This window comes from Xenopus tropicalis, chromosome 10, assembly GCF_000004195.4.
Source record: "Xenopus tropicalis strain Nigerian chromosome 10, UCB_Xtro_10.0, whole genome shotgun sequence".
Taxonomy (NCBI): domain Eukaryota; kingdom Metazoa; phylum Chordata; class Amphibia; order Anura; family Pipidae; genus Xenopus; species Xenopus tropicalis.
In genome coordinates, this window is record NC_030686.2 from 19,568,442 (window position 1) to 19,583,308 (window position 14,867).

Consider the following 14,867-nt stretch of genomic DNA (forward strand, 5'->3'; position numbering starts at 1 on the left):
CAGGGGTCAGAGACCCCCATTTGAAACCTGGAAAGAGGCAGAAGCAGGTGATAAATAACGCAAAAACTATGATAAATGAAGACCAATTGAAAAGTTGCAAAGAACTGGCTATTCTATAAAATACTGAAAGTTTAAACTACAACCTTTAAACTTCGCTAACATCCCTAATCATGAGGTAACGAATAAGGTAATACTCGGGGGCAGGGGGGTGCTAGAGGGCTGCAGATGCAAGGATAAGACCAGACCCAAGTTTGCTAAGTGTATGCTGTTGTCCTTTGCCCCAGGAGCTACTTGTGTCCTTGCTCTGCTACTCAACCAGGTGGTAGAGGGAACAAAGCAGACAACTTTGGCCCCTTTATCATCTTTGATATGGTATCTGTGGCATTTTCCCCAAACAAAACCTTTGTAGGTATGATGCCAAGTGTGAGCATGTGATCCATATAGGACAGTAACCTGCAATCTCAAAACATGCATTACCTGTTTTCATAATGACGTGAGTTGTCGAATCTGTAATTCGTGTGGATAAAATACTCTGGGTCGTTCTTGAAAACCTTTGTACTACTGCCTAAAAATAAAAACAGTAACTTGTGTTTAAAAAGAAATATTTTTTAATTTTCTGGATATGGTATCCCTTGAAGTTCTTAATAAGGCAAGTTTGTGTAGAATAAGAACATCTAGCAATGCAGAGGAAACCACTTTATGGTCATTTTAAAATATGTACTTCTTTCGATCAGAATTAGATATATTTAGTGGCAGGAAACTGTTCAGCACTAGTTAGAAGTCAAAGTCAGAAGTAAAAATGGTAATGGAATGCTAGTAACCCTTTAAATTCTCCCCTTAAGACACACATTTATATCACTTGCATAGCTTTTTGAAACACTGCTACAATGGAGCATACTGCTTATTAATAGGGGTGTCAGTCTAAAGTTAATAAACCTACCAGTTCACTTTGATTTAGCCCAGAAGCCACAAAGGACAGATTCCTCCTTGATGACACAACAGGAGATTTAATGCCAACAGAAAGGACTTTAGCTCGACTGGGGGATGCAAAAGTTGGGGAGGTAGATTTCCTTGCAATGCCAAACTCTGCCCTGCTTTGTTTTGGGTTGTGTGGAGAGACTGCCTCTTCCATAGAATAAGAAAATAAGCCTTGGTGAGATGTGGAACATTTATTGCGCAAGATAGGGTTCTCACTCTTGTTTTCACTGCTTTGCCCTGAAGATTCTTTAGCATCCATTGGGTTGGCTGGCATAACATTTGCTGAAGTAAGAAACAAAATTACTATGAATATGATAATACAGAAAAAAAACACATGAAAGACAGTACTTCGTGTTTGATAAAAGCAGCCTTGGTGAATTGTTGGCTAATCTAAAAGCCTTTATAGGACCCACATTTCTCTGTTGTAATGTATATAATGGGAAATATAACATATACCTGTCTCAAGATCAGGTCTGACTTCCAGTTTATGCTCTGTAACCAAAGATTTTTTCAAGACTTTCGATATGCCCATTGCTGGGCCTACTCTTTCTTGAGTATTCTTCTCAGCTCTGGTCTGGGAAAGAAAATGTGGTGGGGCTGGAGACATTGACCTAAAGTTTAAAAACAGTGTTCTGTTATTTTTAACTGAGAACTTAAGAAAACAATAATGTGTTAAAAAGACAAAGCAAGGAAGAACGCCACTGAAAAAGACAGTAAGTGACTAGGAAAGTAACAATAAGTAAAGGTAGAGATAAGCAAGGAGAGAGGGCAATGTAAGGGAAAAGTAGGAGGATGAAACCGTATAATCAAAATTATAAAGCTGGCCATACACGTGGCGATCTCACGATGTTTCGTACGACCGTCGGTCGCACGAAACATCGTCAGATCCGCCACACACCATTCAGGGCTGAATCGGCAGGTAAGGAGGTAGAAACAATAGGATTTCTACCTCCTTCTGCCGATTCAGCTCTGAAGGGAGAATTTTGGTCAGGCGCCTTCTATGGCGCCCGATCAAAATTTTCTAACTTGGCCGATCGGCGAGCCGACCGATTTCAGCAGCTTCCTGCGATATCGGTCGGCTCGCTGACATGCCATACACGCACCGATTATCGTACGAAACGAGGTTTCGTACGATAATATCGGTGCGTGTATGGCCACCTTAAGATGTGTTTCTAAAACAAAGGTAAGTTTTTTACAGAGGCATCAGCACCTGCCCAGATTGTGTAACACACAAATCGGATTACAACCTATATTTAAATATCCCCTACTTCCTTTTAGGCCTAAATACAAGAGTCTTCTAGTACTCTATAAGCTTTCTAAAAAGTAACTGATGCACAGAAAACAGCTACTGCTTACAAATGTATTAAACACATATTTTAGTTATATATCTATTATAAAAATTGATGTGCTAGTGACTTTGTACTGTAAATAAAACTCTTCACTGTTGTCTGTGCCTCCTACAGCTCTTCCATACTCTTTGCACCCCACCTCCGAACTCTGTACCCCCTGCCACTCACCCCAATGCCCTCTCTACATGCCCCCATTCCTTCTCCAATCTTTATGACATCTGTACTTGCTCAATGCTCATCTCCCTTTTTCCACCGCCTCTTTATTACCTACTTGTTTCTGCTCTCATTTCTGTGCCTTTTATGCATGCTCAATCCTTCCCCCCTTTACAACTAATGGACACATTGCCAGTTAAAAATACTCCTGCCAAAGCCCCACAGTATATGTGAAAAAATGCAAATATTACCTATTCCTGCTCTGCAAGCCATTGTCCGTGCTCTGCCCTATCAAAGCTGACCCATTTGCATCAGGCTTTGGAGGAGTTCGTACAATTGAGTTATCTCCTGCAAAACAAAATACATTTTGAAAAAATTTCAAATATTACTGACATTTTATGGTTTGCCCTTTCATGCAAGCTGAAATCAACTTTACAAGAGAAGGAAAGATAAAATCACTGGGGAGCGCCAACATGTTAGGCACCCCCCCAGTGATTGTAGTCACTTATCTTATACCCCGGGTTGGTGCTCCTGCTAGGAGAAAAACACACCAGCACCGGGTAGCTGCGAGCAAGCTATCCTCTGTCTATCTTGTCTACCTTCAGAATCCCTGGGCCCCCGCATGCACAGTAGAGTGAAAAAGCTGTCTTTTTTGTAAAAAGTTTGGATTTTCACTTTACTACGCATTCTCCAGCGGCGCGAAGACTGATGAAGGAAGAGGATCCCCAGCTCTTAACATTGCTGGACTAGAACTGATTACACTTCAAATCAATGCCTCTTTACCTTGAGCTATTTCTTTTTCTACAGCCTCCTCCTGCCTATATGTGACATGTTCAGCTGAAGGGATGCATGCTGTCCCTGCTGAAAGGTTCTGGGTCCCATGCTGCTCCAGTACTGCTTCCAAAGCAGCCATTTCTTGCTGCAGTTTCTTTAAGCTGTCCTTCATGTAATCCCGCTGCTGTATAAAACATCAAATAAATGTTAATCTGTTAACTAAAATAACGGAATTGTAATTCCGACAGATATTGAGCTGAAAATGATCCGATATCAATCTGCCAGGTTATAAATTTCCATTGGGCAAGGATCACATTGGTCTCCATAGGCCCCAATTATGATACAATTATTAGTCTGGAGGGGGGGCTTTAAAAAGTACAACTTATTAAATGGGTCGTTAACCTTTGAGTTAACTTTTAGTATGGTGTAGAGCGTAATAAAATTTGCAAGAAAATTTGCAATTGGTCTTCATTTTAAATGTGTCACTTCACTTTTTCATTTGTCCCCTTAAAGGGGACATATGATGTAAAAAACAATATTGTGCTAATAAATTGTACTTTTCTAAATAGAAAGAATGCACTTTAAAAAGTAGTGTTTCGGGCTGACTGAAAATGTCCCCAAAAATTCCTCTAGTCCCACCCATCTGTTCCACTTCCTGCTGCCTCCTTTTCCAGGCTTTGCAGGGGAGCCAGAGGCACTCAGCACACTGCACAATAGGATAGGAGTCAATCAGCAGGTAGTGCTTCTGGCAGGGACTTTTAAAACATGACCACCCCTTACTTGAAATACAGGCAGGGTCCTGAGACCTTGGGACCTATAGGGAGCTCCAATAGGGACCATTTTTACAGATAGTATTAATTTTAAGATCAAAGTAAAAGCAGCACCATATATTATTCATAATTGCCTAAAAGGTTAGGTTGTTTTTTCGTTTATCCTATATTTCTCCTTTAAAGCACCATCAGTTTGCATCTTCTACAATGTCAACACCAGCTTCGGCAGCCAATAAACACAATTGTGATCAGTCACCTCTGGATTCTACTATCTGTTGTACTGGAAACCTAAATGGTACTGCAAGAACTGTCATCTGGGATCAAAGGGGCGCAGTCTGCTAAGCAGTCCCCTAGCGCCCCCCCCCCCCCCACACACAATTATTAGGCAATTGGTCACCCAGGTCTCTGGGTCAAGGGCCCTGCCAGCAAGTAGAACCCCACCTCCAATCCACACAAGCCATGCGCCTTAACTACCTAACATAAGGTCCTTCTCTAACCTTTCCCAGCATTACTGTCACTGTTATCATATAAGAAACCAATACATCCTCTTAAGGATCAGTATTAGTCTTCAGAAGTACATCGGGTTCTTATGAACTGAATTAACACATTTGAATACATACCTGGGTGTTCAGGAGCTCATCCTGGGAGGACAATAAAGAGGAATCTCCTGTATGACTTGCTTCACTCTCACATTCTGATGCTTCAGCTGGAAGATTTAAAGAATGATTAAATGATCATATTTGATAGGCAGTTTATGCTGTTTCAGTATTACTCTCTGGATTCTAACGGGCATATTGAAGGCAATGTAGAACTATTTTGAAAGTAACATCCAATATTGTAGACTGGAACTTGCCAACATCTCGTTCACACATTCTTTTAACCAATCAATTTTACGCAACAAGAACTGGTACACATGGATTATATATGATAAAGAGGGTCTTCCAACTATCAGTACATATGAGATACTTTTGGGCAGCATATGGGCAAGAGGTACAGTGTTTTGCAGTCACTTGAAATATCCTTTGTGGTAGAAATCAGATCAAATTAAACAACACCTTCCATCAACCCCACTCCAGTGCACTGATGTGTTCTACCTCAAGCCCCATTCCAATCTCTCTCCAGCCTCAAAGCAATCTCTCTCCAGACACAAGGCTGAAAAGGCTGCAAACCATACTGCAAGCAACAGAACTTTTATATTCCCACAGAGGCCACCTTATTTAGTCTGTAGTGTGGTCATTTAGAATCGCTACACACTGAATAGGGGTTTATCTCAAAGATGGTGAACTGACCGTCAAGATATAACAGCACCGCGCACAGAGCGGTACTATTTCTGCCAGACAGACCTACGTGCAGTACCAATATATAAAACGGGACATTGTCTGCAAAAACTAGCAATACAATGGGGAAGCATTCTCAAAAACAAAAGACAAAAGCGGCCACACAACAGGAGCATTTTGCTCGAACTGAACCACAGAGCTCCCAATCTATCTTGCCCGCTGACTTGCTTCCACCCTCACCAGGAATGGAATCAGAGGCACCAGAACCAACTCCAAGTGAACTCCTCTCAGCAATAATTGAAAGTCGTACCGCTACAACAACACAACTAGAAGAAATCAAGGTGGACATTTCTCTCCTGCGCCATGACTTGCAGAATATAACAAAACGTACCACGGAGTTAGAAACTAGAGTCTCCTCATTGGAGGACATAGTTTCCCCTCTTCCAAATGACAAGACGGCATTAAACAAAAGCTTCAACAAGCACTCGACAAAACGGAGGACCTTGAAAACAAACTCCGTAGAAATAATGTGCACATTGTGGGCCTACCTGAGAAAGCAGAAGGCAAAACCCAGAGACTTTCATAGAAAACTGGCCCAAAGAAAACTTAGGAAACTACGTGTTCTCCACTATATTTGTAGTTGAGAGAGCCCATTGGGTTCCTACCAAGCCACATCCTCCTGGAGCCCCTCCAAGACCATTCCTGCTGCGTATGCTGAACTACAGGGGCCAAGATGCTGCAAGGCTCAAGGGTCCCATTACGTTTAATGGAACAACAGTTTCACTATATCCAGATTTTTCGCCGACAATACAGAAACAAAGAGCTACATTTACAGCAATTAAAAAGATGTCTACGTGAAGCAAGTATTCAATATGGAATGATGTACCCCGCAAGGCTCCAAATACAAGATGGCGATTGAGTGCAGTTCTTCAATTCACCTACAGAGGCCGATGACTGGCTACGCCGTAGGAATCCCAGACGATCACCACCTCGTGATTGAAGAACTAGAAACCAGTTATTCTCTATCATCCTCAAATACTCCTGATGGCTGATTGCTTTAGACAATATTCTGGGGACACTTACTCCTGACAGTCTCTCAGACATCCTGTTGAGTCCTTAAGTGTCCCAGTGGCCTGGGACACTTAAGGACTCAATAGGATGTCTGAGAGACTGTCAAAAGTCCCAAAGATCCCCCAAAGTACACTTTAAAGAGTCTGGAATTTCAATACACCTTTGTGGGAGATCGCTTTGGAAGGGGAGACTCTCCATCAATACTCAGACAATGCCGCACAGCCCTCTAAAGGCTACGCAATGTGGAGGCCTTTATCCTCTGGACACTTCTGCCGACACTTTCGGTCTGGTACTACTACAGAGCTCTGATGCTGCGGTAGCCCTTTGCTACTCCTTTTTTGATTACACTCTAGTTATTTCTATTTTTTCTAAGTTTTTACTACAATATTTATTGGATGAGTGAAGACATGCCCTCTAAAGCTTCTAAAAGCATGCTACAGTTTTGGGTACTAGACCCACCTAAGTTGGGAAGGTGGGTAGGGTGGGCTAGGGATTTTTGGTTGGGGATATTATGTTTTTTGTTTGTCTATAATTCCAGTTTCCAGGTCTTACAATTCTATAAGATACTCTCTTTTAATTGCGAAATAGTTGCGGACATCGCTCACGGCAGCAATAAATCTAAATACAACACAATATGGCCAATATTTCAGTGACCTCTTAGAATATAAGAGGACTTAATTCAAAATTCAAAAGGAGTCTCATGTTTACTTACCTAAAGAGATATCCTCCTTCTATTCTCCTACTTCAGGAGACCCATCTCACAGGCCAAAAAATTCTAGCACTTAAAAAACCCTGGGTGGGATGGCACTACCACTCTACCTATTCCTCTTACTCCAGATGAGTTTCAATACTAATATGTAAAGGGGTGCCGTCTGAATTAATCAAGCTACATACAGACTACTATGGCAGATTCATGATTCTTAATGGTCTCCTTGCCCATAAACCTATAATAATTATTAATAATAATAATATATATATATATATATATATATATATATATATATATATATATATATATATATATATATATATATATATATATATATATATGTCCGTCCTAGATCAAGTTGTCTCTAAACTGCCAGAGTTCCCCATAAGCCCATTTCTCATCATGGGAGATTTTAATAACTGCATGAACCCCTCCCTGGATAGATCTAAAACAGAACCCAACAGATCTACCAGACTTACGGTATGGGCTAATGCACTTCGCCTTACGGAGGTTTGGAGATGGAAAAACTCCACAGCGAGAGTTTTCTCCTACCACTCACTTACCCACAAGTCCCTTTCAAGAATTGATCTGACTTTTGCCTCAGTGGACTTATTGCCCATGGTCGACAATACAATATCTACTGCAAGCCCTGTCAGATCATTCCCCACTAAGCCTTTCCCTCCGCTGAAACCCATCCCCATGGGAACCCATGGCTTAAAAATGATATAGTTGCTACACATAACCAAAAAGCCTACACAGAATTCTGGGAATTAAACAATATTTCAACTTCACTGCTCATGCTTTGGCATGCCTCTAAGGCAGTTATGAGGGGCGAACTAACAGCAGTAATATCCCAAGCGAGAGATGAGAAAAAGGAATTAATTGAAGCAGAGAGGTCTTAATACACCAAAAACTACACACACCCAAAACCCTACAGAGCACACATATGAACAGCTTCTATCTGCAAGGAACTCTCTTAATTGGGCTACTATTTCACTAACAAGGAAGGCAATACTATACCAAAATCAGCGCATTTTTGAGCAAGGAGATAAGAATAGCAAACTACTAGCCTATCTGTTTAAACCCTACAATAACTCTACAGCTATATCCCATATTCGCCTAGAGGATGGTACACTTTCCACAGAACCTCAAACCATTACAGTTTGCCTCCTATTACAAAAACATACTCAACTACTTAGAGTTACCTACTCTAAGACACAACTAATACAATACTTAGCAAGCATCCCCATTCCAAAACTAACCCCAGACGATAGGGCCTATTTAGATGCCCGAATTACAAAGAAATTGATGATGCAATAGCAACCCTCCCATTTAACCAGGGGGCCGATTCACTTTTTGTGTTAAAAAGCACGCAATAAAGAAGTACCGATTCAAGTAATTTCGCATGCGTTAAAACGCATATGGCATGCGCAAAAAAACGATCATATAAATTATTTACCTCGTATTGCGTTAATTTTCGCATAGATATAATACTAACGCAAGATTCACAAACACATATGAAACGTTAAACGTGCTAAATATCGCATTAGTCTGTGTGAAAATTAACACCTACTTGGGGCAGACGGTACTTAAAGAAAATTGTGGTTCGTGAGCTTTTTGCAACACAACATGGACTTTACAGTGGGATTTTTTCAAGTATGTGTTGGCCCTAGAGTGATGCATCCTCCAGTTTTCAGGGAAATTATATTTTTCAGAAAAGTAGTTTTCTGAAAGTAATGGTTACGTGTGTTAAATCGTGCGCTAATAAAGCACGTGGCGAAATATATTGCGCACAGCGGACAATAACACAAGAAAAACGCTCATTGTGAGTTAAATAACACAAAGAACATCGCGACTAAATTATGACGCCTGTCCCTTTAGTGAATCGAGCGTTAAGTCGCAAAAAATAAGAAGTGATAACATTTTTAAAGCATGCTATAAATAGCGCTCGTTTTAACGCACTTTAATGAATTGGCCCCCAGGTCTGGATGGACTACCTTCAAACTGGTACAAGGCACTATCTGAACATATACCTACTAAATTATTAGAAACTTTACAATATGCATGATAACTAAGCACTACCTGCCTCTTTTGCTGAGGTGTTAATAGTGGTCATTTCAAAGCTGGGTAAAGATCCTTCCCTCTGTTCCTCGTACCACTCCATTTCTCTAATTAACACGGATGCCAAAATTCTGGCATTGAGACTTCAACGGGTGGTTTCTGATATTGTACACCCTGATCAATCAGGCTTTATGCCCGGCAGATCCACTGACATTAATTTGAGAAGACTCTTTACCAATTTACAAATCCCTCACTTAGTGGTTTCAATTGAATGGGGATACCTATGGGAGGTCTTGTCCGGCTTTGGCTTATCATATTTAAAGTGGATTAAACTACGTGTTCATAAATGACTTAGGGGAGGGTATTAAAAGCAATGTATCAGTGTTTGCAGACCAGTCAATTCTATCCAGGATATGGCATCCTTGCAGCAGGATCTTGACTGACTGGCAATCTGGGCGGCTAAGTGGCAGATGAGATTTAATGTGGATAAATGTAGGTCATGCACCTGGGATGTAAAAATATGCAAGCCACTTATACCCTTAATGGGACTGCACTAGGCAAATCCATAATGGAGAAGGACCTTGGAGTCCTTGTAGATAATAAACTTGGCTGTAGCAAGCAATGCCAGGCAGCAGCTGCAAGGGCAAACAAGGTTTTGAGCTGTATTAAAAGGGGTATAGATTCACGGGAGGAGGGGGTTATTCTTCCCCTTTACAGAGCGCTGGTAAGGCCCCATCTAGAATATTCAGTTCAGTTTTGGTCTCCAGTGCTCAAACGGGACATTATTGAGTTAGAGAGGGTCCAGAGAAGGGCAACTAAGCTGGTAAAGGGTATGGAAAGTCTCAGTTATGAAGAAAGACTGGCCAAGTTGGGTCTGTTTACACTGAAGAAGAGGCGCTTAAGAGGTGACATGATAACTATGTATAAATATATAAGGGGATCATATAATAATCTTTCTAATGTTTTATTTACCAGTAGGTCCTTCCAACGGACACGAGGGCACCCACTCCATTTAGAAGAAGGGAGGTTCCATTTAAATATTCGCAAAGGTTTTTTTACTGTGAGAGCTGCGAAGTTGTGGAATTCCCTCCCCGAATCAGTTGTACTGGCTGATACATTATATAACTTTAAGAAGGGGCTGGATGGATTCTTAGCAAGTGAGGGAATACAGGGTTATGGAAGATAGCTCTTAGTACAAGTTGATCCAGGGACTGGTCCAACTGCCATCTTGGAGTCAGGAAGGAATTTTTTCCCCTCTGCGGCAAATTGGCTTCAGATGGGGTTTTTTGCCTTCCTCTGGATCAACTAGTAGTTAAGCAGGTTATATATAGGCATTATGGTTGAACTTGATGGACGTATGTCTTTTTTCAACCCAACTTACTATGTATGTTACTATTCCAATGTCCCACAGCAAGGGTTTGAGTAAATGGCATAACATCTCCCTCATTTTCCCTGGAAAGTGGGACTCGTCAAGGCTGCCCACTCTCACCAATATTGTTTGCCCTAGTGATAGAGCCCCTGGCCATACTGATTAGTAACTCCCCAGGTATTAGGGGCCTTAAATATGGTAATATCAAAGAAAAAGTATCATTATATGCAGATGACCTACTAATCTATCTCGCAGATCCCAGGGCATCACTGACCTCTCTGCTGCAACAGGTGGACAACTTTGGTCACTATTCCGGTCTGTGAATCAATTGGGATAAATCAATTCTTTGCCCTGTAGACACCCCTCCAACCACAGCCCATACTATCCAATATACCTTTAAATAATTAAATACCGAGGAGTCTGGATAACTGTAGTTACATAGGGTTGAAAAAAAGACCATCAAGTTAAACCCTTCCAAGTAACCCAGCACACACAACCTATACTTACCAATCTATACCAACACATACATAGCTATATATACAAACATCAATACTAACTGTAGATATTAGTATCACAATAGCCTTGGATATTATGCTTGTTCAAGAACTCATCCAGGCCCCTCTTAAAAGCATTAACAGAATCTGCCATTACCACATCTCTAGAAAGGGCATTCCACAACCTCACTGCCCTCACCGTGAAAAAGCACCTACGCTGCTTCAAAAGGAAGCTCCGTTCCTCTAATCTAAAGGGGTGGCCTCTGGTGCGTTGATTGTTTTTATGGGAAAAAAAAAAAGAACACCCCTTAACTGCCTGTAATCCCCTTTAATGTATTTGTACAGAGCGCCTCTTTTACAGTGAAAACAACCCTAACCTCGACAGTCTAACCTCATAGTTTAAATCTTCCAGCAGTTTAGTTGCATGTCTCTGCACTCTCTCCAGCTCCTTCTTAAGGACTGGAGCCCAAAACTGCACCGCATACTCAAGGTGAGGCCTTACCAGGGACCTATAAAGAGGCAAAATTATGTTTTCATCCCTTGAGTCAATGCCCTTTTTTATACAAGACAGCACTTTATTTGCTTTAGTAGCCACCGAATGACATTGCCAGGAATTAGACAACTTGTTATCTACAAAAACCCCTAGATCAAGGATACCCCCAACAAACTACCATTTAGCAGATAGCTTGCGTTTATATTATTTCTACCAAAGTGCATAACTTTGCACTTGTCCACATTGAACTTCATTTTCCAGTTTGCTGCCCAGTTTTCCAGTTTTGCCAAACCGCTCTGCAAAGCGGCAGCATCCTGCATGGAACTTATAGTTTTGCACAATTTAGTGTCGTCAGCAAAAATAGAAACTATGCCCACCTCCAGGTCATTAATAAACAAGTTAAAAAGCAAAGGACAAAGGACTGACCCCTGCGGTACTCCACAAACAACACTGGTCCAATTAGAAAATGTTCCATTTACCACCACTCTTTTTAATCTATCCTTCAGCCAGTTCTCTATCCAATAACAAAAATTATGTTCTAGGCCAATATTCCTCAATTTGATCATTAACCTTCTGTGAGGTACTGTATCAAAAGCTTTAGCAAAGTCCAAGTAGATAACATCAACTGCCATTCCAGCATCGAGGTTCCTGCTCACCTCCTCATAAAAGGCGACTAAATTAGTCTGGCAAGATCTGTTATGCATAAAACCATGCTGGCACAAACTTATAGTATTGTGAACTGCAATGTATTCAAGTACCCTATCCCTTGTTACCCCTTCCAAAAGCATTCCTACTACTGATGTCAGACCTGGACCTTTGTTTCCCTTCAAGTCTCTTTTGAATTTCCTCCTGAGCGACCCATGCGTCAGTAGCTAAATTACTAGAACTGGGCATATTAAAAGGGAAGCCTTCATTAGCTGGCTCCTCAGATGTATAGACAGATGAAAAATAAGAGTTCAAAACTTCTGCTTTTTCCCCCCGTTCTCATCAACTTACCCCCCCCCCCCGTGATAATAAGGTTCCCACCCCTTCTTGCTTCATTTTTTTACTATTCACATGATTAAAACATAATTTTGGATTCTTTTTACTCCTAGCTGCAATATCACTTTTCATCTCTATTTTAGCTTGCCTGATAGCTTTTTTGCATGCTTTATTTGCTTCCTTGTACCTGATGAAAGTTTTCGCTGCCCCAGCTAACTTGAATGCTTTAAAAGCACGTTTTTTCTTACCAACCTCCACACTAACACTTTTATTCAACCATAAAGGTTTTGCTCTGTGATGCCTCTCCTTGCTTACAAGGGGAATATACTGACCCGTATACTTGCAAAGCAATGTTTTAAAGATGTTCCATTTTCCTTCTGTGTCTAACCCTAGGAAAAGCCTTTCCCAGTTGACACATTGCAGAGATGCCCTTATACTGGCAAAGTCTGTACGTCTAAAATTGAGCATTTCAGTTAATCCCTTATAGAGCTGTCTCTGCAGCATTATCTCTAAGGAGACCATGTTGTGATCGCGGTTCCCCAAATGCTCACCCACACAAATGTTAGAGATGAGTTCGGTATTATTAGAGATTACCAGATCCAAAATGGAGTCATTCCTAGTAGGTTTCTTGAACTGCCTGAAATAAAAAGTTGTCATTTAGCATATTTACAAACCTACTAGCTTTTTCTGACTTAGCCACCCCATTACTCCAGTCAATGTCCGGATAATTAAAGTCCCCCATAATAACAACTTAACCTTGTTGTGAAGCCTCCTCCATTTGCAATAGTAGCTGGGCCTCATCCCCCTCATCTATATGGGGTGGTTTATAGTATACACCAATGATCATTTTCTTTGTAACCGTTAGTCCTGCTTTCTACCCAAAGAGATTTCAACATTTTCATTGGTAATGTCTTTACTACATGGCTTTAAATCTGACTTTACATAAAGACAAACCCCTCCACCCTTTTTAATCCCTCTGTCCTCCTAAAAAGCATGTAACCATTTAAATTCACAGCCCAGTCGCATTTTTCATCCCACCAGGCCTCAGTGATACCAATTAAATCATCATTTTCAATACATGCAATAGCCTGCAGCTCGCCTAATTTACCTGACAAGCTTCGTGCATAAGCCAGCATGCAGTGGAGATTACTACTTCTCCCTCAGGATATTTACATTAGCTAACGGAGAGTTAGAGCTAAGGTGAATATTAGTCTGTTTCCCTTATCTGATTAACTATATGCCCCCCTCACTCCTCCCCCACGACCCTTTGCTAATTCAACTGCCTACACTAGCTTTCCCATAAAACTCTAGCTCACCCACCTTCCCTTGTCTAGTTTAAACACTCCTCCCAGCCTCTTAACCATTCTCTCCCCTAGCACAGCGGACCCCCTTCCATTAAGGTGCAATCCGTCACGGCTGTACAGATTGTACCCCAAAGAAAAGTCAGCCCCTTCCTTCCTACGCCAAGACTAGGGAAAAAGATTTGAATAAATACAAACTTAGTACCTTGTACCTGTAGATCCTACTAAATACATGCCACTTAATCTAGACCCCCTACTCTTAGATCTTAAAACCCGACTGACCCAGTGGTCCAAGTTACCACTCTCACTCTGGGGCCGCATAAATATAATAAAAATGGTATATCTTTCCAAATTTTTATATATATTGCATAATGCCCCAATCTTTATCCCTAAAACCTTCTTAAGGAAACTTAATCAAATTATCCTACCATTTGTTTGCAACAATCGGCCCCCCACAATGGCCTGGACAAAACTATGTGCTCCCCTAGCTGAAGGGGGCCTGGCCGTCCACCACTTTTATCACTATTTCTTAGCCTCGCAGATTCACTACTTGCATTGGTGCTTCATTCATGACCCATATACCCCAAATATGCAACTCCAAGCAACTATACTTGCCTCCTGGGAAGGACTAAGTAATTTTCCATACAGACATAGCCCCACTTCCAACAACCCTCACTACCCCGCATAAAGCTTGGACCATAGCACTCACACTACTCAAACACCCTCCACCCTTACTTACGACTAGGCTGCTGCTCTGGGGTAACCAATATCTACCACAATTTAGATCACTACACAACTTCTTATTCTGGCCTCGCCACAATATCAAATATCTGGGAGATCTCATGGAGCACTCAGCCTTCCCAACATACACACAGATCCGAGAGAAAGTTCAACAACCAACGCTTCCCTTTTATAAATATTTGCAGCTGCGATCAGTGTTCAGGGACCAATTTACCACTCCCACCCCTCAGCTCATTTTTTTAACAGTGGAGGCAACTCTTCATTCTAGTAATCTAGCAAAGCTCACCTCAAATCTACACCTCAAACTCTCCACAGACCCCAAACCGTTCCACTCCGCACTAATATG

General features: G+C 41.3%; 1 protein-coding gene across 2 annotated transcripts in view; it reads right to left on the minus strand.

Moving 5' to 3' along the window:
* Positions 1-14,867, minus strand: part of brca1 (breast cancer 1) — a 70,560-nt gene that overhangs the window by 24,181 nt on the left and 31,512 nt on the right. For both annotated transcript variants that reach the window (XM_012952508.3, NM_001114491.1), the window contains 6 exon segments: positions 4,645-4,730; positions 3,264-3,438; positions 2,732-2,828; positions 1,435-1,589; positions 941-1,260; positions 478-565 (listed from right to left, as the gene is read on the minus strand). In XM_012952508.3, the coding sequence (XP_012807962.2) occupies positions 478-565; positions 941-1,260; positions 1,435-1,589; positions 2,732-2,828; positions 3,264-3,438; positions 4,645-4,730 (921 nt within the window).